Source organism: Trichechus manatus, unplaced genomic scaffold, assembly GCF_000243295.1.
Source record: "Trichechus manatus latirostris isolate Lorelei unplaced genomic scaffold, TriManLat1.0 scaffold00005, whole genome shotgun sequence".
In the NCBI taxonomy this organism is placed as follows: domain Eukaryota; kingdom Metazoa; phylum Chordata; class Mammalia; order Sirenia; family Trichechidae; genus Trichechus; species Trichechus manatus.
Window position 1 is genome coordinate 7347321 of NW_004443941.1, and position 23616 is coordinate 7370936.

The window sequence follows — 23616 nt, forward strand, 5'->3', positions numbered from 1 at the left end:
GACTCACTTGTGAATTCATTGTCAGCAGGCCAGGCTTTCACACAGATAAACACGGCCCAGCCAGATTGATGGTATTCATGTCTGCTATGCAGAATAACAGACCCGGCAGCTTTTTACCGAGAAGCAATGTCTGTAACAGTACCTCTTATTGACCAAAAAAAGAGACCGTCTGCTGGAGACGGAAGTCATTAACCCGAGACGACTGCTTACCACCCGGCAGCATAAACTCACTGGAGCGTGGTCACAATACGTAAAGGAGATGTAAGAAGAAAAGCGATGCTAAAAGGAAATGACCCTTGGACATTCTGACTGCTGTAACGAAGTTTAAACTGCAGAGACAAGTACAACTCAGAGAAAAATAATCATTCAGAGTGTTTATGTATAAAAGTAATTCATCAATGACCTCCTCACTGCTAAATCCACTGGCCCTTTGCATACTTTGTACTCTACTGTCACCGTTGAGGGCCTCCTTGACACTCTCTCTGCTCCTGGTCTTCCAGATCCCCATTGCCTAGCACAGTGCCTGGCATAAAAGCAGGCACTCAAAAAATCTTTGTTGTAAGTCATTTTTGTTCCTCTAAGCCGGGGTTCTTAACTCGGGTCCATGCACCCCTGCTTAATAGAATTCAAGATTCATGAATTTAGATAGACCAAAAATTACACCTTCATTTCTGCTTACGTCTAACAGAAATTTAGTACTCCCTAACTTTCAGAAAGTAGGCAACCAGCAGAGGATTAGCAGCACCTGTGCCTCTGTGACCACCAGAAATCCCAGATATTTTCATCTCACCTCACAGCTGCTGCAGGTATCTCAAAACATCATGTTCGCGCATCACTCCTGGAAATCATGGTAATTATTAGACCTGCTAGACCTCTCAACTGTATGTGTTAATAAACAAGTACATTTGATATGACATCACAACATTTTAGAAAATATCTGTATTATTGTATTTCAATATAATTAGTTTTCTGTGTACTCCTCTGTATGTATTTGATTATATGATTAGACAACATGCTGGGATGGTGGGAGTATAAACTGTTTGACTTGGCAAAGCTGAGCATAGGCACACCCTGTGATCCAGCGATACAACTCCTAGGTGGGATTGCACAGCGATGTTCACCTGTACTAGAATGTTCGTAATAGCCAGAAGAAACTGGAAATGGATGAATGCTGGTGTTTTCACACAATGAAAATGTGGAACTAAGAATAAACATGTAGAAATACAGATGTATCTCATTAACATGATGTTGATTAAAAGGAGCCAGACACAAAAGAATGTACACTGTACCATTCCTTATATATATATATATATATGTATACATATATGTAAAGGACAACTTTAGCCGAAACTCATCTATGCTGTTAAGAGCCAGGATCGAGGTTACCTTTGCAGTGGGATTGTGGCTGGGAGGGGGCACGAGGACCTCTGTGGTGCTGGCAATGTTCAGTTCTTGAGCTGGGTGAGGACTACACGGGTGTGTTCAATTTGTGAGAACTGATGGATGTGTGCTTTCCTGGATGCATACTACGCTTCAATACAAAGTTAACACAAAACTAACAGGGTTCGTAGGCTTCACAATCTATCAAGGGGGTCCAAAAAAGCAGCTCTGTTCTAAGCAGAAATCCCAAAGGGGTTGTCTTAAAGCAAATGAAAGTCAACAAGTGCAAGTCTTCATTTATTCATTCAACCAACATTTATTCAGCGCCATCTATATGCCAGGCACCATTCTAGGCACTGAGGGCAGGGCAGTGAACACAATAGTCCAGCTCTCACCGAGCTCATGTGCTAGTGAAGAGAGAAAAACAAGAAATGAAAGAAATAGGAGCTACAAAGTAAAGCAGGGGTGCGGAATAAGGAATGTGCTGAGAAGGGATCTGAATTTTCAATGCGACAGTCAGAGAGGACCTGACTGAGAAGGTGACATTGAACAGGGACCCGGGCGAGCTGAAGAAAACCCTGTGGATGTCTGGGGAAGGAGGGTCCAGGCAGAGGGAACAGACAATGCAAAAGCCCTGGGGCGGAGCAGTGCCTGGGTACTCAAGCAGCGGCTTGAAGGCCAGAGTGGCTGTGGACTAGCAAGAGGTAGGAAGAAAACAGACTAGATCACAGCAGTCACAGCAGGCCAGAGCCCACAGGGCGTCGTTGTTGTTGTTAGGTGCCATCGAGTCGGTTCCAACTCGTAGTGACCCTATATACAAGAGAACGAAACACTGCCCGGTCCTGCGCCATCCTCACAATCGTTATGCTTGAACCCACTGTTGCAGCCACTGTGTCAATCCATCTCATAGAGAGTCTTCCTCTTTTTCGCTGACCCTCTACTTTACCAAGCATGTTGTCCTTCTCTAGGGATCGATCCCTCCTGATAACACATCCAAAGTATGTTAGACACAGTCTCACCATCCTTGCTTCTGAGGAGCATAGGGGCTTAGAGGCCATTAGAAAGGCTTTGCCTTTTACTCCGAGGATTCTGAGCGGAGAAGTGACATGACATCACTTATGCTGGAACTGCATCACTCTGCTGCTGTGCTGAGAATTGAAAGGAAGGGCAAGGGTAGAAGCAGGAAGGAGAAAGTGGGTAAGAGCTCTCAGGGAAAGACAAGGGATGAGAACAGATGCCTCAAGGAACATGAACACACATACATTTTAACTTCTTATTTTGAAAAAACGTTAAACCTACAGAAAAGGTGCTAGAAATTAGACAATGAGCTTCCATATACCGTCACTTAAATTCCCCCTAATATTCTGCCCATCTGCTTTATCTCTCTCCCTCTATAAACACATAACCCCCCACCAAAAAAAAAAAAAAAAAACGGTTGCCGTCGAATCAATTCCAACTCATAGCGACCCTACAGGACAGGGTGGAACTGCCCCATAGGGTTTCCAAGGAGCGCTGGTGGATTTGAACTGCCAACCTTTTAGTTAGCAGCCGAACTCTTAACCACTACGCCACCAGGAATAAACACGTACGTGTGCACAATTATTACTGTTACAGTTGCTGTTGTTGCCGTTGGCGTTACTGTTGTTACTGAACCATTTGAGAGCAATCGGAGACATCACGACTCCTCACGCCTGCATACTTCAGCACACATCTAAGAACAAGGACATTCTCTTACATTGCTATGTACCTGCTATCATCAAATTCAGAAAATTTAACACTGACACCATGCTATTATAGGATTTATAGTGCAATATTCAAATTTTACCAACTGCCCCAATACTGCCCGTTATTACAACCCCTCCCACTTCAATCCAGGAACCAATCCTGGATCACGCACTGCACGTAGTTATAGCTTTTCGGTCTCCTTTCACCTGGACAGTTCCTCGATCTGTTATGTTTTATGAGAATGACACTTTTTTTTTTTTGGCAAGTACTGTCCAGTTGTAGAATGTTCCTTAATTTGCATTTGTTTGTTTGTCTCCTCATGATTAGATTCAGGTCAAGCATTTTTGGCAGGAAAACCTCATAAGTGATATTGGGAAGCCTCGGTGTGTAAGAAGTGGGCCTAGAAAGAGGAAACAGACAAAGGGCAGCCAGGAAGGTAAGAGAAAACCAGGGGCTACAAGGTCAAGGGACGATATTGAGTAGCAGGTAAGCAACGGTACCCAATGCTGATCAAAGACTAAGCAGAATGAGGCCCTGATTAGCACTGGAGGTCACCAGAGATACTTGAGCAAGATTTCAGGGGCTGGTGGAGGCAGAAACCAGCCCATGAGGTTGAAGAGGGAATGAGAGATAAGGAAGAGGAGGCAGGGAGACAACTCAGAATCCCAGCACTTACAGATGTGATCTTAGAAGGCTCTGAGAGATCACATAGCAGCCATCTCATTTTCTGACGTGGAAACTGAGGCCTGGAAGAGTCAAGTGCCATGCCCAAAGTCACACATGTGGCAGGAGACAGAGCCAGCACAGGGCTAAACCTCATAGGACCCAATCCCACACTCAGTGCCCTGTTGCCTCTTCCGAGGCATTTGGCACGGAAGGAAAAGAGAAGCGTGGGCAGGAGTGTTGAAGAAGGGTTAGTGTCAATACAGCAGAAATCCTCTGCCTCTAATGATCTTTCTAAAATCTAAATCTGGTCTTCTCTCACCCCGTATAACCCTCCTCACTGGGTTCCTGTAACTTGCAGGATGAGTTTAAATCCCTTAGCCCTTAGTGATCTAGTCTCAGCCCTAGCTTCATCTCCCACAATGCCCCCCACATTATCAATTTTTCACTCTAGCAATACTGAACGACTTACTCTTCCTTCAGGAGTCCTTGCTACTTTAAGACACTGAGTCTTTGCCCAGGCTGTTCCCCCCTTCCCCCACTCCCCCTTGCATCCACCTACCAAGCTGCTGTTCATCCTTCAAAAGTCACTACCTCCAGAAGGCCTGCCTTCAGTCCACACTTCTGTATCTTTGGGTGAAATTCTTCTGGGACAGAAAAGACTTAAAATCATTTGAAACCAGTAGGTACTACCTTAAATTTCTCTGCAGACATTGGGACTTCATTTTATGCTTACAAACATTCCATCACATTTTTCAAGTTGCTTAAAAGACCATTGTGTTTTCTAAATCTATAGGGACAAAAATAAAGACTTTCTCTATAATGCAAGCAGTCAAAAGAAATCTCAAGCACAAGTCATTCAAAAGCAATTCCACCCTGATGGAGCAAGAGAAACGTGGGGTGCAGAACTCAAATTCTAGTAAGAAGATCAGACTTAATGGTCTGACTGAGACTGGAGGAACCCCGGAAAGCATGGCCCCTGGATTCTCTATCAGCCCAGAACTAAAACAATTTCCGAGGCCGACTCTTCAGACAGGGATTGGACTGGACTGTGGGACATAAAGTGATACTCGTGAGGAGTGTGCCTCTTAGCTCAAGTAGATACAAGAGACTAAACGGGCAGCTTCCGTCCGGAGGTGAGATGGGAAGGCAGAGAGGGTTAGGAGCTGGTTGAATGGACACGGGAAATCAGGGATGGAAAGGAGGAGTGTGCTGTCACAGTATGGGGAGAGCAATTAGGGTCACATAACAACGTATGTATAACTTTTTGTATGGGAGACTAACTTGAAATGTAAACTTAATTTAAACTACAAGAAAAGAAAAAAAAAAAAAGCAATTCCATTCACTGTAAGGTCCATGGAAGTATTTCAACAGAAAAACATCATGCCTTCAACAGCTGTATTTCATACACAGACCAGTAGAAAGAAGACACCAAATAAAAGCTGGTATCTGACTTGAGACCAACGCAGTAATTGGTCATTGTTTGCCACCAAGATTTTTTTTTTAAAGAAGATGCTGACACCTGGCTTTCAGTGCCAGCTGAGGTGGCTTGTTCAGCATTTTCTCCTCACAGAGGTAAGTATGAGTTCTACAGAAACCTCACTCCTATTTTACAATTTGCTCCTTCCAAATAATGAGATATGAAGACAAGAACAGAATAACCAACATGTAAAAATATAATGAAGTACCGACTATGCCCAAGACAAGGTGCTGGGCATGGGGGTACACCCATGGAACTGACATGAGCAGGGAGATGGGTAGGTCAACAAATGCCACACAATGGGACAGCTCTGTAACAGAGGCACCCACACCAGGGCCTGGAAGCACAGAGGAAGGAGAGCCTGAAACAGTCTTGGGCCGCCAGGTGAGGCCTCAGCAGAGATGGCGTTTACACTAAGACTGAAGGAAGGGAAGGCCTGTGCAAGCAGAGAAGTGCGGGGTCACTTCAGGCAGCCATAATGCCATGTGCAGGGTGAGGATATACAAAATAGGATGCTGGGCTCAGGGACTGCAAGGAGTTTCCAGTGGCTGGAGGATAATTAGGTGGGTGGGCGGCGGGGGGACCTCAGGCTGGGTAAGGAACCAGAAATCAGATTGTAACAGGTCTCAGAAGCCTTGCTGGGGGAGCATGAACCTTCTCCTGCAGGAAATAGGGAGGCTTAGGGAGGTTTTAAGCCCAGCCTTTGGAAGATCTGTTTTCAAAACCTACATCACTAAATCATCCACGGGCTCACTTGTGCAACTTTTCCACTCACAGCCGTGGCTGCTATTCAGCAGTGCGCCAGAAGCTGTGCCAGTTGAAGGATGGAAATACTTCTTCACCAGCTGCCCCCAAGCCCACCTCCATCACCTGGCAGGCCACACCAATCTCAGACAGCCTCCTGTGGGCGCCACCAGGCACCTGCCAGCAGCAGCCCCCCTTCCCATGTGCTCCCCAGACCCCAGCAGAGGAGACAGGACCCTTAGCGGCAGCATGGCACTCAAGTGGGCAAATGTTTGATGCCCCCCTGGCTCCCCAAGGCTGTGGCCACTGACCATTGGCCAGCACTCCTCAGAATTACCCCGGCACGGCCTCTTAGGAGAACTGAAATGTCACACGTCACCAGTATTTTGAACACGTCTGTTAATACCCCCTTACTTTTTCTCTCTTACACTCAGTGCTTCTCATCACTGTCACCCCTTCATCCAAAACATTTGTCTCCCCCTCTTCTAACCCACCTCCTGTAATGGGACTGCCATTCATTCCTTCTCAGTTTATAACCCCCTTACTGGGAAATCTTCCTCAGAAGGGGCAGTCCTTTGAAACACGATCCCACCCCCCAATCTACAACCCACTGGACTGGGTGGACATTCTGACCCATGCTAGTCCAATTTTACTCTCTTTCCTGGAAATTTGGAATTAAGACTCAAAAGATTGAGTCAGTTGGCTATATAGGACCAAGCTGGAAAGTCACGTGCACTGACAGGCCGAGATGGCCATTTTTGGGGTGGCTATGAACAAAAAGCCAGTCAAGAAGCCAGTCTGCAGCCAGAGAAAATCAAAGCATATATTACCTGAGAGAAGCAGATTTGTGAGTCCTTGTGATGCATGGGGATACTTGCAAGAGAGAAGCAGGAAGAGACTAGCTGCCTGATGTGCAGTGTCTGAGAGGCTGGCTGTACTCTCTGTAACTGAGTTCAAAATATTCTCTTGTCCTTTATAATCCCCTTCCTAACTGTGCTTCTTTGAGAGGGTTTCAGTTTCTTGAAACTGATGATCCTTGACTTAGAGGACATCTGTCATTCACGGGTCTGGTTCTATTCTTACGTGTAAAATCAATTCACAGTGAGCACAGAAAGATGTTTTAATGACATCTGTAAAAAGGAGCTAAACTAAACGTGAAGGCCCACGCTGTTGTTTATTTCAAGAGCCTTAGAATGATTCTGCGTCCAGCCTGTTTATGTACCCTCTAGTCCAGGGGGAGCTTCTTTCATCTCAGGGTGGTAGAGCCAGGCCTGCCGCTCCCCTCCACCTGGCTGATGGGAGAGGAAATGGAGAGCTGGTGGGCACTTTGGAGTCCCTCAACTTCTAGGTTGAGGTCCTTCAGGCGCCTGCCTCCCAGTGGGGGAAGAAAGAAATTGATAAAGGGGTAGAGGCCAAGGGACACCCTCTCTGACCACTTCCTCTCCTTTCCATATCCCTCCCCCCTCAGCTGCCTCAATAAACCTCTCTCTTTCATTGGCAAAGACCAAATATGCAAATTCATTTTTAAAAAGCAAGAATGTTTGAGAGTAAATGACTCGATGGCAATAGGTTTTATGTCTCTAAACCAGTAGTTACTGAATGCTGCAGTAGCTCCTCAAAGTATAAATGGCTCCATTCTATAAACATATATAAAATCTATACATTCTTAGTAGGATTTAACAGCACCTTTGCAAATATAGGATAGTAACCACAGCCCCCAATTGCTATATTAATCTTATAATGGTTGCCTTGGTTTCTGGGTCCCCAGAAGCTCAGCAGCTTCTGAGCAGGAGGAGTATGCCTCTGCTAGGAGAAATCAAAGGCTGTGGACATCTAAGACAATTCAGTGAGGAAAGAATAGTCTTTTCAACAAATAGTGTTGGGATAACTGGATATCTACATGTAAAAGAATAAATTTTGGTCCCTACTTACACCATATACAAAAATCAACTTAAATTGGATCATCACCCTAAACGTAAGAGCTAAAACTATGAAACGCTTGGAAGAAAACATAAGAGTAAATCTTCGTGTGCTTGGATTAGGCAATGGTTTCTCAGATATGACACCAAAAGCAAAAGTGACAAAAGACAAAATAAATAAACTGGATTTCATCAAAATTAAAAACTTTTGTGCTTCAAAGGACACAGTCAACAAAGTCAAAAGACAACCCACAGAATGACAGAAAAATTTTGTAAATTCAGATCAGGGGCTTGTATCCAGAATATATAAAGAACTCTTACAATTCAACAATAAAAAAAGAAAAATAACACAATTAGAAAATGGGCAAATGATTTGAATGGACATTTATCCAAAGAAGACACACAAATGGCCAATAAATTTATGAAAAGATGATCAACATCATTAGTCATTAGGGAAACGCAAATTAAAATCATAATGAGATACAACTTCACACCCATTATAATGAAAAAAAAAAGACAATAACAAGTGTTGGCAAAGATATAGAGAAATTAGAACCCTCATACATTGCTGGTTGGATTATAAAATGGTGCAGCTGCTTTGGAAAACATTTTGGCAGTTTCTCAAAATGTCAGACAGAGAGTTACCATATAACCAAGCCATTCTACTCCTAGGGATACACTCAAGAGAATGGAAAACATGTCCACACAAAGGCTGTGGACACATTCTTCCACTGCCCACACCACTCCAGAGACAGGCGCATCATCTCCTTAACTTGTTCCAGTAAGTGCCTCCTGGGTTCTTTCTGGGGAGGAAAGTACACTGAGCTAGGTACCAGCTTAAACCAACCCAAAAAATTGACTCTGCTAATTTAAGAAGTAAATATATATATCATATATACATGTATATACTACTAAAAGTCTATTTCACTAGGTTGCAGCATTTTTTGGATTGAAAAAAAAACACTGCTCTTTTGAGGACTGGTAACCCTGGTGGCGTAGTGGTTAAAAACTACAGCTGCTAACGAAAACGTGGGCAGCGGGAATCCACCAGCCGCTCCTTGGAAACCCTATGGGGCAGCTCTACTCTGTCCTTTAGGGTCACTCTGAGTCAGAATTGACTTGACGGCAATAGGTTTGGTTTAGGATTTTTGGATTAAGGTCTGAAACATACCAATGGATTCCCTAAGATCTTGCAGCTTAAAGAATAGTCTGAAACAGCTGCACTGGTATCACCTGGGAGCTTGTTAGAAATGCAAAATCTCAGGCCTCACACCAGACCTACTGACTCAGAATTTGGATTTGAGCAAGTTCCCCGTGACTCCTATACACAATGCTATGTGAGAAGTATGGCTTGCTCTAAAACACTGTAATAACATTTAAGACCAACCTGCGTATGATGAACTCAAGTTAAACCTACAGGAGGAGCCCAGCTGTTGAAGGTGTGTGGCCTGCTGGCTAATGGGCAACTTTCCATGTGGCTCCCGTCTACTGAGGGAAGAGTCAATCCCAGAACAGAGCCAAGGGAGTCAGCCTACCCGGTAGCTTCCTTTTCCTCTCTCACATTGCAAAGGTGTTCAGATCTGCATCCTTGGGGATGAGAGAGGCCCTGGGACAGCAGTAACTAGAGATGCTGCCACGGGGACCATTTTTCTTTGCCACGGTGTAACTACCTGCCTTACTTACCCTTACCGGTAGGGATGACACCAGTCTTCACAAGACAGTATAGTCCAGTGCAATGCTTTTTCAAGCAGCAAGCTATTATATGGCAGCCATATTTCCCAAATAAAAATGTGGTCATAGTTTCTGAATTAAACATTTAGAGCCATGGTCTGACAAGGACAAGTGTACCCATGGCAATAACTGAATGGAGTACTTGTGACTGTCCTGGGAAGTCTAGGCCATAACAGTGTCAAAACCCACGAGGCATTAACAACCTGGAAGAGAATTACGATGACCTGGGTCTTTCTCTGGGTATCTATATCAGAATGCTGGACACACTGACTTCTTTACCACTCTGGAGCCTTTGCATGGAACTCTCCTCTGCCAGCATGTCTTCACCTGTCTGCCCTCTTCTCATCCTTTAGATCTCAGTTTAAATGCCATCTCTCCAGAGAGCTGCTCTGGAAACCCTATCTAAAGTAGTCCCCACATCCCCAAACAACCCAGTTCCTTGCAATGATTATTTCCTTCTCAGCACTTGTTGAAATCTATATTCCTCTTTGGGACAGTTCTACTCTGTCCTATAGGGTTGCTATGAGTAGGAGTCGACTCGACGGAACGGGTTTGGTTTTGTTTTTGTTTGGTTTATATTCCTCTTACTGTCTCGTCCATTTATCGTTGGCCTCCTCCACCAGAATGTAAACTTGAGGGGGGCTCTCCTATGTTCACTGCTGCATCCCCTACACCTGGTACACTGTAAATGTTAAATAAATTTTTGATGAATAAACAAATGAGGAAGAATAAAATATACCCAACTTAGAGACTAGAACTTCCTAAAAATCACCAAGTAGACTATGGCTTAATAATAAGATCATTTATGGAGTCCTGGTGGCACAGTGGTAAGAGCTTGGCTGCTGACCAAAAGGTTGACAGTTCAAATCCACCAGCCGCTCCTTGCAAACCCTATGGGGCAGTTCTACTCTGCCCTATAATGTCACTATGAGTCGAAACCGACTTAACAGCATCTAACAACAACAACAATAAGACCATTTATGAACAGACCATAAGCTTCCACCAAAACCTTTGGTTTCATGCTCTTGCCAATGAACAGAGTAAGTGGGATCCCATGAACTCAGTGGGATGGTCCCGCTAAGTGACTCTGCTTAATTCTTTTGTCTCTCAGTGAAGGGACAAGTCAGTACTTAAAGCAGAGCCACATCTGTAAAACGAGAAGGCTATTTCTCAGGATTGGGGGACGGGAAATTCAATGCAATGGCATAAATACAAAGTATGCGGTAAAGAGCAGGCACTCAACTCAATACAAGCTTGATTCTTTATAGTTACATCAATTCCCTCATTCAAACTAGTCGAAAGACTAAAGATGAAAAATCACATCTCCAGGCCTTCATGTGAGTCTGTTTATGTAACTGTCCAGGCCCAATCATTGCTGTCAGACAACCCCTCTTCCAAGTCAAGAAGTCCATTGTATTTGCAACACCAGACTATTTCAGCCATGTCACAATTTAGACTTAAAAAAAAAAAAATTAAACATCTCCAGGAGAAGACTGTTTCAGGTCACTGTTCCAAAGCCAATGATGTTCATAAAATGTACTTGGACACTGTTCCATTTCCAGACTGGGTTCTAGCTACCTGCTTCAATACTCTTGAATAAAGCACAGGATTAATAGACTGATAGATAACAAACAGAGTTCCAAAGGGCAACCAGTTTACTAAGCACTTAGTAAGTGGTAGAGAGCACAGTGACTGAGAAAAAGAAGAGAGTTCTGTAAGGCAGTGAAACAATAGCCTTGGACTTTGGAATCAGACCAACGTGGGTTCCAATTCCCATTCTATGTCTGCCAGCTGGTGACCATGGCCAGGATCCTTCATCTCTGTGTGCCTACGTTTCCTCACCAGTGAGCTGAGGTTAATAATAGTACCTTCCTCATGGGGTTATTGAGGGATGGATGAGATAAATCTGTACATGCATTCAGCTCTGAGTCTGGCACTCAGGAAATGTTAGCTCTGCTTATATTGATATATTCTCGCCCTAAAGTACCTTGTGTACATTTACAAATGAAAATATTCTGAATAAAAGAATGGCACTAAATAATACATATTAAATGAGCAGCATTGGTTACAAAAGATGTAAAAATTTAGGAGTGCAAGGAGTCCCTTCCTCCAAGGATGGTTAAAGGTCTCCTGGGAGAGGTGAGACTGACCTGGGTGGGCCATGCAGGCCATGGATACAAACAGACCCCTGTGGTGGGCACTTACTATTTGTCAAACACTGTGGGGCACCTTTTATGTCATCTCACCAAAAAACTACAAGGTAGATAACTTTAAAACCCCATTTTATAGATGAGAAGCTGTCTACCGATAAGACAGCTGAGACTCAGAGAGGTTCAGTAGTTTGTCTAGGTTACTCAGTTGATTTTTGGCAGATCTGGATTCAAACTCATGTCTGCCTGACTTTATCAAAGCCCACACTCCCCATGGAGGGTGGTGAGGAGGGAAGATAAATCATTCCAGTATGAAGCATATGGAGCCCTGGTGGTGCAGTGGTTGAGCTCAGCTGCTAACCAAAAGTCAGCAGTTCGAATCCACCAGCCACTCCTTCAAAACCCTATGGGAAAAGTTCTACTCTGTCCTATAGGGTCACTATGAATCACAATTGACTCGACAGCAACGGTATTTCGATGAAGCATATGAAGCAGGAAAGAACAGGGCGATCTTATCACATAGCAAGTGGGAAGCAAACAATTTGATTTTTTAAAAAGGAAAATAAAAGAAAGGTTGGTTGGGGACAGAGAGAATGGAAGGCTAAGGAATTTGGACTTCAGCCGGTGGGCAACGAGGAATCACTGTTTTTGGTGTGTCTTCTTTTTTAATTGAATACTACCACTACTACAGCTAAGAACATTTATTGAGCACCAACCAAGGGGTAGGCCCAAGGCTAAACCCTTTACATGCATTATCTCTAGTATATTTCTAGAGTTACAACAACTCTGCAAGGTGGGTACCGTCGCCCCATTTCACAAATCAACAAGGCCCTGAGAGGTCAAGCCCCTCACTCAGATGGCTCCAGTAAATGACAAAGTGGGGTTCACAAGGGAGCATGTGTGAGGTCAAAGTCAACGCTCTCTCCCCTAAAACAGAATCACAGGAAAACCTGCAATACAGAGCCGAAACGGAGGAGAGAAGAGAATGGTGACAGGGAACTAGTCAGAAGCAACATCGGGATCCAGAGTCAGGAGATAAACTGAAGTAACTGTGAAAACGGTGGGAGATGGCAGGGAGCGAATGCGTTCATGACCTTTTCTTTCATTTCCTCCATTTCTGTCATGTTCTGCTACTTGAAGTAGAAACCGAGTTAGAAATTACTCCAGTCTCTATTACTGCCCCTGCCTTCAAGCCCTTGTTTGAGCACTGTTGTTAGCCCAATGGCAAACACTGCTTGAAGTACTGACTTGTCCCTTCACAGTGTTATTGGGGCTAAAATATGGCATCATCCTCTAATCTGTCATCTGTATTGAAGGGCAATCATTCAAGAGACTAAAACTAAGCCTCCACATCCAAAAAATCACATTATGCCTCACATGGCAACATTTTTAAAAATCTGACTTAAACACGTTGCCTGTCAAAGCAGGAGGACACATACGCTGAGCTCTAACGAGCTCTGCAAAATCCTACGTTATTATTAAGGTCCATCATGATCTCAGAGAGCACACGGTTTTATAAAACCGAGTATGTTATCAATATTTCTTGGGCTGCCTTCTAGTTGATATTCTGAGCAAAGCCGCACAAAAAATAAAGCAGTAGGAAATATATGCATTATGAATATATCTTTCAAACTAATGCAAAAGCTAAGTACCAAGTAGATGATTACTTATAGTATTTGATGGAATCAAGAGTTAGAAATTCTATTTATGTAATGATTCTAAAAAACCCAAAATACTTCTGCATTAAAACCTTAGCTATAGTCCTCCCTAGTCAATGAAAAACTTAAATATTTCAGGTAGGAAAACAGTACTATACTGGGACATACAGAAATAAGTTGAAATTCAGAAAGATAAAAGAGTATGATTTTCCTACTCACCTACACAGTTTAATACATAAATATTCTCACATTTTACAGTGTTAATTTCAAACATCTAATATGTTCATGGGAATAAAATTATGAAAGAAATGACTCTTCAGAGCCCCACATACTAAGGATAAAAAAAATCAGGCTTGTGCACTGCCATCACCAGAAAAAAATACTTATCCATATAAAATAAAGCAAAATAATAACATAAACATCTAATTTTACAGATCTAAATTACATAATATTGCAGTTTATGTTTTTTTAATGTTCAACTTTATTTTATTCCTATGTGAAAAGACACAAAGCGATAAAGAATTCTGATCACCTGTACATACTCAGACCCAACCAAATCTCACGGAGAACTTAGCAATAAAGTCCTTTCTCAGAAGGCATGCTTACTCCTATGGCATTATTTAGCATAAGGCAATAACTACCTGCATAAACAGCCCACAAGCTAAACCGTCTTTTTTTTTCTTTTCATTAATCATGACTCTCTGCAAACCCAGTTATACAAATAACTTCATTCCCCTTTTCCTCACATCTAAGTGTTTCTTTAAACCACCCAAGTCAGATATCTTCATCCCCACTAGTCCAGTTGCCTGTCATAACAACGGTTTACTGCAGCTCCACCCTTTTCCCACCTTCACTTTCAACATGGACTTTTTTTTTCCCTATTAGAGAAAGAATTAGGATTTCAAATCCTCCAAGTTCAGTGAACTGTCACATTAACATCATTTAACCCCGGGAATCTTCTGTTTAATTGCCACTGTCTCCCTTCCCCCAAAGGACTACATCTTATTTTGATGTTGTAATGGAAAGCGCTGCATTAAGACAGACAGAGCAAACACATAATGGGTTTAAATTTTTAAACATTTAACCTTTTCACAAGTCACTGTTAACCATTTGCACCTGTGACTTTAATAATCAGCCTGGCAATTAGAGAAGCAAAATCTTCAGGACTAGGACTAGGTAAGGGTGCCCCAATCACAACCTGTTACCATATGGGAGGAAGGAAAGCTACTTTGTCATATGTGATATGAACAAAGTTTTATCTGCCAGTTGTCCCAAATATTGAGAACAGTGGAGCTCCTAGTACTTAAGATTTCATTCTAAGATTTTTTTAATACACACCTTGCTTTATTTTCAAATATTAAGTTTCTAACCTTCCATAATAATTTTTCAACTTTAAGTCTGGGGAAAAAAAAAAAAAGGCTTTGGAACCTAAGCACAATACAAGAAGGAAAAAAAAAGGAGCTTGTCTTTTAAACCATTCTTCCCACTGAGAAATTAGCAGCACTGACATTCAACCACATTACACCACTTAAACATTTATTTCATTATGAAAGGCAAACTTAAGGCAAGAGTGGCAATATCCTGAAAATGTGACAGAAGTTGTTCTATATCAAGAGTATATGCAAGCTGGGAAGGTACAGATAGGGTTTCTCTCAGTTGTCCATCCTCAGGAAGTCACTGTCCGTGTGGGCTGAGACCCCCATATCATGGAAATCTTCCTTAACAGCCAAAGGCTGAAAAGGGTTCCCTGTGAAGGCCATCTGGACCACACCTTGTTTGGTCACACAAGAATCTGAAAAAGGAAAATACATCTGGTCCACAGATGAGACGATAAGGCCAAGAATCAAAATAAGTCCCCCGCGAGTTTCATGCGGAGGGTCCCTGTGATGGCTATTCACCCAACTGTCCTTCTATCAGTCCTGGTCATCTGCCACAAGATGTTGATGGTTCTGTGGGCTGGTTGGCAGGATTCTGTGGTGCAGCAGCTGCCAGCCTTTTATAACCTTACTGAAGTTATGGAAGCATCCATTTAGTGTAAAATATGCTTTGGGGCATTAAAACATACCAAGCGAAATGTTACAGAACAAACTCCCTACCCACTGCAGAATTTCCCAGCTTCAAAGCATCTGGGATGGAGATTGTAAATTACCTGTAGCAAAATTTCCTTTAGGGATTTTTGTTTTTTTTTTAAATCCTCTTGTTAACTGAGAAACCTACTGAGAAGCATCCCAAAGGTGATACCCACAGCGCAGGTTATTGGTCCTACATTTGCTTAGGGAGGGAACGGAGAAGCATTTGATAGTTATCCAGGATCCTTCCACTTGTAGCAGGAACGAACACCAAAAAACATCAAGACACGCAACTCCTTAGGGATTTCAAAGCCTTCCGGAGGAATAAAGAGACGTCTCCCTTCCCACCTGCACCCCCAATTCTGTTTCTCCCCTAGCCTCTGAATCAGCAGTCCTGTAATTCCAGGAGGTTCCAGAGAGAATGCTTTATTCCATGGGGCTCCCGGATCTGACCCCGGGAAAACCCAGTTAGTCCCCCCATCCCACCCCATTCCAGCCTCCACACCCATCTCTTCTCCACCCCCACCCCCCCATTACCTGATAATGTCGTCGTTGTGTCCCAAGAAGAATTTCTGGCTGTGCTCGCGGGTGTTGTACACCACCCCGACCCCGGCCACAAAGTAGACCACCTCCTTGCCTGCCGTGTAGTACAGGTTGTTGCGGCACTGGTGGCCCCGGTACCCGTATACCCACTCCAGTCGGAGCTGGCAGCTGGGAGCTGTCCGATCGGCCATGATAAGCCGACCCCACTCGCCCCCTGGAGCCCCGCGCGCTGGCTCTGTCCTTGCCGAGGCTCAGGCTGCGACCGACCTGCAAGGGCTCAGCGTGCAGCGCCGGGCGCTGGGATCCGCGGCGACGCACAGGCACAGCCCAGCGCGCCCGCCGCCACCATCTTCCGCCGCCGGAGTCCAGCTGCCGCCGCCGGGCGCCCCAGCTCCCTGTCCCGGGCGGGGCGGCTCCGGGGGCGCCCGCACCCGCGCGCGCCTCACTGCACCTGCGGCCTCCGGTCCCCGGGAGAGGTTCGTGCGGGGGTCACCCCGCCTTCTAAATCGGGGATCTGCATACCCAACACCGATCACCCAGTCGGCGCACTCAAGTTCGCGGCGCGCGAGGGCTTCTCGGCAGGCGGCGGGATTTCGTCTGTGACAGCTTTGATTTTACAGGGAATCCGGGAGAGCTTGGCTATCACCGTCCTTGTATTCGAAACCGACAGTCTACATCCAGGGTGCTGGAGCGAGGAAGGGAGAAACAGATTCACTGCGTAAGTCACTCAGTCCAAGAAAATGATGCCCAAACTAAACCAAGTTAAAAAAAAAAAAAAAAATGTCAACTACTCCCCCATCTCCTTCCACATTCATCTCCTTAATGATATGAAATATGACCCCAAACGCTGCTGGCTAGCGGTTGCTGATATGATTTGAAGGAACATTTGCTGTTTCCCCATAAAAAAACAAAAACCAAACCCGTTGCCGTCGAGTCCATTCCAACTCACAGCCACCCTGTAGGACAGAGCAGAACTGCCCCACAGGGTTTCCAAGGAGCAGCTGGAGGATTCGAACTGCTGACCTTTTGGTTAGCAGCCGAGCTCTTAACCACTGCGCCACCAAGGCCCCTTTTCCCCATAAAAGTCCAGGCGAATATGCAAAGGTCTTTTTTTTTTTTTAATGCTCCAATTAGTTGTCGTGTATGTGTTTAAAATTCGTGGACCCTCTCGTCACCGAGAAAACCTTAAAGAACTCAGCATCTCTCATTCATCCGCAACTCTACGTCGTAAAGGATTTCTGAATCGGAGGAAACGAGACACTAGGGCAGCTGGAGGGAGAAGAGAGCACGCTACCTACCTACAAACGTTACCGCTCCGAGGAAATGAAATAATGAACAAGTGGCAAACGTCGTTCACGTCTCCCCAGGAAGGTCTGCGCTAGCTAGGGGGCCCGAGGGCTCGCCGGTCCAGCCTCAGCCCAGTGGGAGACTTCGGCGGACGCCCCGGCCGGCGCGCGCTGCTCCCACCCCGTCAGCCTCGCCCGCCCGCCCGCGGAGCATCCCGCGCCCTCAGCCGCTAACCTCTGCTCCGAGGAGACGCCGCCCGCGCGACCAGGATCCCGCTCGGGCGGGCGCAGATCCTTTGCATGCCCTCCCCTCCCCGTCTCCCGCACCGGAGGACGGGCTTCGTCACCGGAGCGCCGCGGAAGACAAGTTCTGCCTCCAGCCGCGGCTCCGGGGGCGGGGCCGTAGCGCTGCTTTCGGGAACCGCGGTGGCCGGTTACCAGGCGAGACAGCGGCTCTTGGAAACGGCGACGCCCCACAGGGCTGGGCCCGCCACTCCAGCTCCCCGCCCAGGTTGCCTCTTCCCCCGGTGCATCCTGGGAATTGTAGTCGGCTCCGTTCCGACTCGCGCGAGGAGCGCGCGGGGCCGGACCACAAGTCCCAGGATTCCGCGCGACCAGAGGAGCAGTAGAGCGGCCGTTACGGACGTTGATGGTGCCTGAGGTTCTCGAGGTGAGGGAACGCTCACCAGAGAAGACCGCTTGCCCTATGCCGGCGCGCCCTAGTGACTGAGGCAAGCGGCCGGCTTGGGTCTGTCTCTGAGGAGAACGGCTGGGTTGGAGTGGAGACAGTCTTTACGACCCAATCTGAAAATTTCTCCTCACCAGCCCGCAGTCAGGGGTACTATAGCCTGTCTCTTCACTTGGATTACTCAAATTAGTTTCCTACGTCAGTTTTCCTTTTTTATTCACATGGATTCAAATGTGTCAAAGTGCGATGCTGTCAAGTTTAAGAAAACAATATACAGGCTTCTGGAAATGTGGTCTTGCTCTGCTCTATCCGGGAACCGGCGTCTACCTCTTTCCTTCCATTGACCTGCCTCCTTAAGTTAGAGGACTTGAGTATTTAAGGATAACCAGATTTTGGAAGTGGGAAGGTGCTCACGCCATGAACAACTAACCTTGGCCCTCAAAAGCTGGTGGCATTTCTCCTAACACCGCCTGAAGTAGACTATGAATCCCACTGTGTTCTGCCCCTGTGTTTTGAACAGGGCTTCCAACCCGTTAGAAATCTGCATTCCTAACAAGTTCTCAGGCGATGCTAATGGTGCTGGTTAGGGACCAATTCTGAGAACCACTGGTGGAGCAGTGGTCCTCAAAATTTATTGTACGTAAGAATCACCTAGGGATCTTGTTAAAACGTAGATTCTGATGCGGTATATTTGGGGTGAAAATGCAAATTCTCAGCAGGGGTTCGAGCCCGTTTGAAGCCTTGCTCTAAAGTAGCCTATTTTCAAATTGAGGCCACAGCTGACCTTTGGTAAAAGAAGATTTCAAAATCCCAATGACTAAGGCTGCAAAAGATGATGAATTGGACGTTTGGAACATGTCCTTTCCTTTCCACCCACTCAGTATAATTGCTTATTCAATTCTTCAACTACCTCAAGCTTTAAGACTGTCGTCTGACCTGGTAGGAAAGCATGGAGAAGAAGACTAGAAATGCAGAGCATGGATGAGTAGTTGCTAACAAAGAGGATATGAACTAGTCTCATCTTTCTGTTTAAGGAAACAGGAATCTACAAACGTGTGAGGTGGCACTGTGCTAGGGACTACCGAAAATAAAACCCGGCCTGGAAAAGATTTGAGACATAAGCAAAAATAAAGATGACCAATTCCCCTAATGCCATGCCATAAAACAGTGCCAAGTGACTTCTATAACGACAATAAATTCTACATAGGAATTCAGAAGAAGAGAAGATTCCCCAGCTATCATAAGTCAGGAGATGCTTCATGAGGAAAGAGAAAAGATAGGTAGAACTGAGATAAGCAAAGATAAATTGAAAGAGCATTCTAGATGGGTCTGTGGAATAAACAAAAGCAAAGATGCCAAAAAACAGATTTAGAGAAGGCTGAACAGACTTTCCCAGTTTGATGCAAGAGAGAATTCACGTAAGATAAGAAGGAGAGATAAGGCTAAAAGATTAGATTGTGGATAGAGCTGAACCTAGAGGTTTGGACTAGATACTTTAAGTAATGGCAAGCCATTTTTTTTTTTTTTTTAAAGAGGGGAATAACAAAACAGAGTAGCAGTCCAGGAATAGCCTGAGGTAGTGCCTGAAGTACTACAGTAGAGGTAGAGGCAGTGGTCCAGAAGGCAAGGGACATACTCCAGAGAAAGTGCAAAATTATGTTGGCATGAGTCTCCTAAACAAGTGCAAATGGATATAACATGACATGTTCATATCTTAAATTATCTTTACTATCATAACTAATGACCATCATGCTACCCCAGATTGTACTTTCAATTAAAAGAGTTGAGGAAGAAATTCTGCTCTGACACCTTGTAACTTTAGACAAATCACTAAGTCCTCTAATCCTTAGTCTCCTCATTTAATAACATACAACGATACAAGATAACTGTGAGAGTGAAGCCAAATAATATACATGTGCAAAGTGTTAATAATGTGTAAAGCATTATGTGAATAATTATTACTATGTGGTGGTATATATTAACAATTATACCTGTTTTCTATTTGAAGCAAGTGTGAAATAGGCTTAGTAATATAATTTAGAAATAGCAATCTAGAAAAGCAAGAGTAAAACTGATAGAATAACATTTATTATGGCATTATAATAGCACTATGTTTCAGGAACTGTAAATGATGCTTTACATGTATGAAATCATTTAATCCCAATAATAATTCTGTGGAGTAAGTACTATTATTTCCTCATTTTACACATGAGGAAACTAAGGCAAAGAAAGTTTAAGTAAGCTGCCTAAGGATGCACAATAGTAGTGACAGACCCTGGATTCGAATTTGGGAAGTCTGGCTGTTCTTAACCACTAAGCATGATGAAAGAAACTGGTTAGATAGTAGTCTCCTGTGAGTGATGAACCCAAAATACTAGTGATTACTATTGAAAATTTTTGTTTGATAAACTTAATAAAATGTTATTTCTCACAAAAACCTGCAGGTAGTACAGGCCTAGTTTGATGGCTCTACTTAAACCCGTTGCCGTCAAGTCGATTCTGACTCATAGTGACCGTTTAGGACAGAGCATAACTTCTCCACAGGGCTTCCAAGGAGAAGCTGGTGGATTTGAACTGCCAACCTTTTGGTTCACAGCCATAGCACACCGTGGTTCTTAACCACTGTGTCATCAGGGCGCCAGCTCTACTTAAATCCTTACTCAGGCTACTGCCAGTATACCAGCAGTCTGCTCTTTTGTCCCTAGACCTCATGGTTCAAGATGGAGTTTTAGTTGTCACATGCACATTCCAAGCACATTTCAAAGAAGAACAGAAAAAGGGGCAAAGGGCACATGCTGGCTGCCTTTAAAAAAAAGATTCCCAAAAATTACCCTAAGTCTCTTCTGTTTACATCCTATTGGGCAGAAGTTAGTTACATGGCCATACCTAGCTTCAAGAAGGTCTAGAACTATAGTCTTTATTCTGGGCAACCATGTGCCTAGCTAAAAATAAAGGATCCTTATACTATGGGAAAAGAAGAGAGGGCATTTTATGTACTTTGTCTCTTTTAAGCCTCGCAACAACCCTATGAGTAGTTATCATCTCCATTTTAAGGTGAGGAAATTGAGGCCCAGGGAAAGTAAGTAATTTTAGCAAGATTACACAATATGTGGCAGAGCCAGAACTCAACACAGGTCTGTCCAGCTACAGAGGTAGTACTGTTAACCATTACCCTCATGCCTCTCAACCTATATCATAGTTCCAAGATACAGGTCCATTTATTATTAAATAATTGATAAGAAAATATAGCAGAGTAAAGCAAAATCAGAAAATTTCCCTCAAATTTCTTAGGGGGAAAAAGATTCTCATGGAGAAGTTCTAAGAACAGAAGGTAAGTTGAAAAACTCATGAAAATTCTATCTAAAATACTCCAGTTTAGAAATGTAAAATGAGAGAAGTATATCACCCCGAGGCAGGAGGAGAGGATACATTGAGAGAAGACCCTATGTATTGCCTCAGGTCTTCAGTAGAAATAGAAAGTTTCACCAGAGCCTGCCATCACCGGGACACTGCAAACTCAGGAGAATAAGGCCAAGTCCATGGGAGTGACATACACGTTCAGCTCTTTGGAATGGGCTCTGGAACTGGACTTTTCATAGGATATCAAGAGAGAGCAAAGCCTTGTCCCCTCAGTCCCAATAGATCTCACCCTTTCTCACCCTACTCTAGCCACCTCAGGCTACAGAAAAATGGATAAAAAGCAATACCCATGCAGCATAGGGAACTAGACAAGGAATCAAAGGGCATGAACTCAAGCCTGGATCACATGCTATCTCTAAGCCTCAATTTATCTTATCTTTAAATGGGAGCAAGTATAATACCAGTCTCAAAACACTGTTGGATGCTTAGGGGACACTGCTTCCATGAAGGGTGATGGAAAATTCGGGAACAATTAATGGTGATTGTTGACCAACAGGATGAACATATTTTATCTTATTGAACTGTACATGTGAAGTTGGTTGAAATGGCAATTTTTTTAACCTATATATTTACCACAATTTTTTTTTTCAGCTTAACACAAGTTTATTTCTCACATGCACATATGGGTGGAGAGTGATGGGGATGGAGGGTCAGGGAGCTGACCCACTGTCAGTCAAGATGAGGCAAACACCAACAGCTTGCAGCTGCACCATCTGGTTTTTGTTTTGTTTTGTTTTGTTTTTCCAGTTTCATGTCTTTTTTTTAATTGTACTTTAAGTGAAGGTTTACAATTCAAGTTAGTCTCTCGTACAAAAATGTATACATTGTTATGTGACCCTAGTTGCTCTCCCTATACTGTGATAGCACACTCCTCCTTTCCACCTCTGATTTCCCATGTCCATTCAGCTCCTGACCCTCTCCACCTTCTCATCTCACCTCTGGACAGAAGCTGCCCATTTAGTTTCATGAATTTACTTGAACTAAGAAGCACACTCTTCACAAGTATCATTTTATGTCCCATAGTCCAGTCTAATTTTTGTCAGAAGAGTTGGCCTCGGGAATTATTTACCACAATTTTTTAAAAAAGGTAGTTAGAAAGATGAAATTAAATAATGAATATGGAAAAAAAAATACCCAGGCATTAACTTACAGCTCTAAGAAGAGTAACTCATTCTCAGATAAGGTAGGAAGAATGTGAAGAATTCATACATAATTTTTCAGAATAGATAAGTGATCTGGAAAGCACTGCCCCTACAAAACATGAGCAAAATTAAAAGAAAGAGCATAGCAAAAGCAAAACAAAGCCCTGAAATAAAGGTAAATTATATGCAAAAGACAGATGAAGACCCAGTCTGGAAGAATATTAAGGTCAAAGAAGCAGATTCTCTACCAAAGAACTTAGTTATAATATGAATTCAAAATATCAAAAGCTTGAAGATGGATGGACAAAAAATAAGAGAAATAAAGGTCAAACTAACCCAAAAATAAACCCACATTTACAAGTCTAATGAATAAATTTGAAACAGAATAGAAAAAATCGACATCGAATTACCAGCCTGGAGGAAACACTGGAAATGATCACAAGGAAGGCAGAGGGAAAAGACAAGGACATTAAAGTAATTAGAGAGATGATAGAGAACAAAGCTAACTCAACCTACAGATCAGTGGTATTCTTAAATTAGAGAAGCCAAGAAAATAGAAAAAATATTCAGAAATAAAAGAGGAATATAATAAAAAACCAAATCTGTAGATTAAGGAGGCACATTGTATATTGGGGGAAAATGATATAGAATAATCTCCATGGAAGCATGTCCTAGCTAAATTATTTAACTTCAAGGGTAAATTATTTTTAATAATTTGCTAGTTTTACAGGGGCTATTACATCACACTACCCACCTGTCAGTTTGTCATACTGTGGTTGCTTATGGGTTGCTATAATGCTGGAAGCTATGCAAATGGTATTTAAAATGATGGACAGATTTCAGCAGAGCTTCCAGACTGTGATGGTCAAGGTTGTGTGTCAACTTGACTGGGCCATGATTCTCAGTGATTTGGCAGTTATGTAATAATGTAGTCATCCTCCATGATGTAATCTGATGATATGATCAGCCAATCAGTTGTAAGGGGCGTTGCCTTGGGGGTGTGGCCTGCATCCTATAT

At 43.7% G+C, this 23616-nt stretch overlaps 1 protein-coding gene across 1 annotated transcript in view; it reads right to left on the reverse strand.

The window, feature by feature from the left end:
- The window catches only part of EML6 (EMAP like 6), a 267307-nt gene extending 251010 nt beyond the window's left edge, over positions 1 to 16297 (reverse strand). The window contains exon 1 of the mRNA XM_012556681.2: positions 16057 to 16297. Within this exon, the coding sequence (XP_012412135.1) occupies positions 16057 to 16253 (197 nt within the window). The 5' untranslated portion in view covers positions 16254 to 16297. The remainder of the gene's footprint in view (positions 1 to 16056) is intronic.
- Positions 16298 to 23616: the final 7319 nt, after the last annotated feature.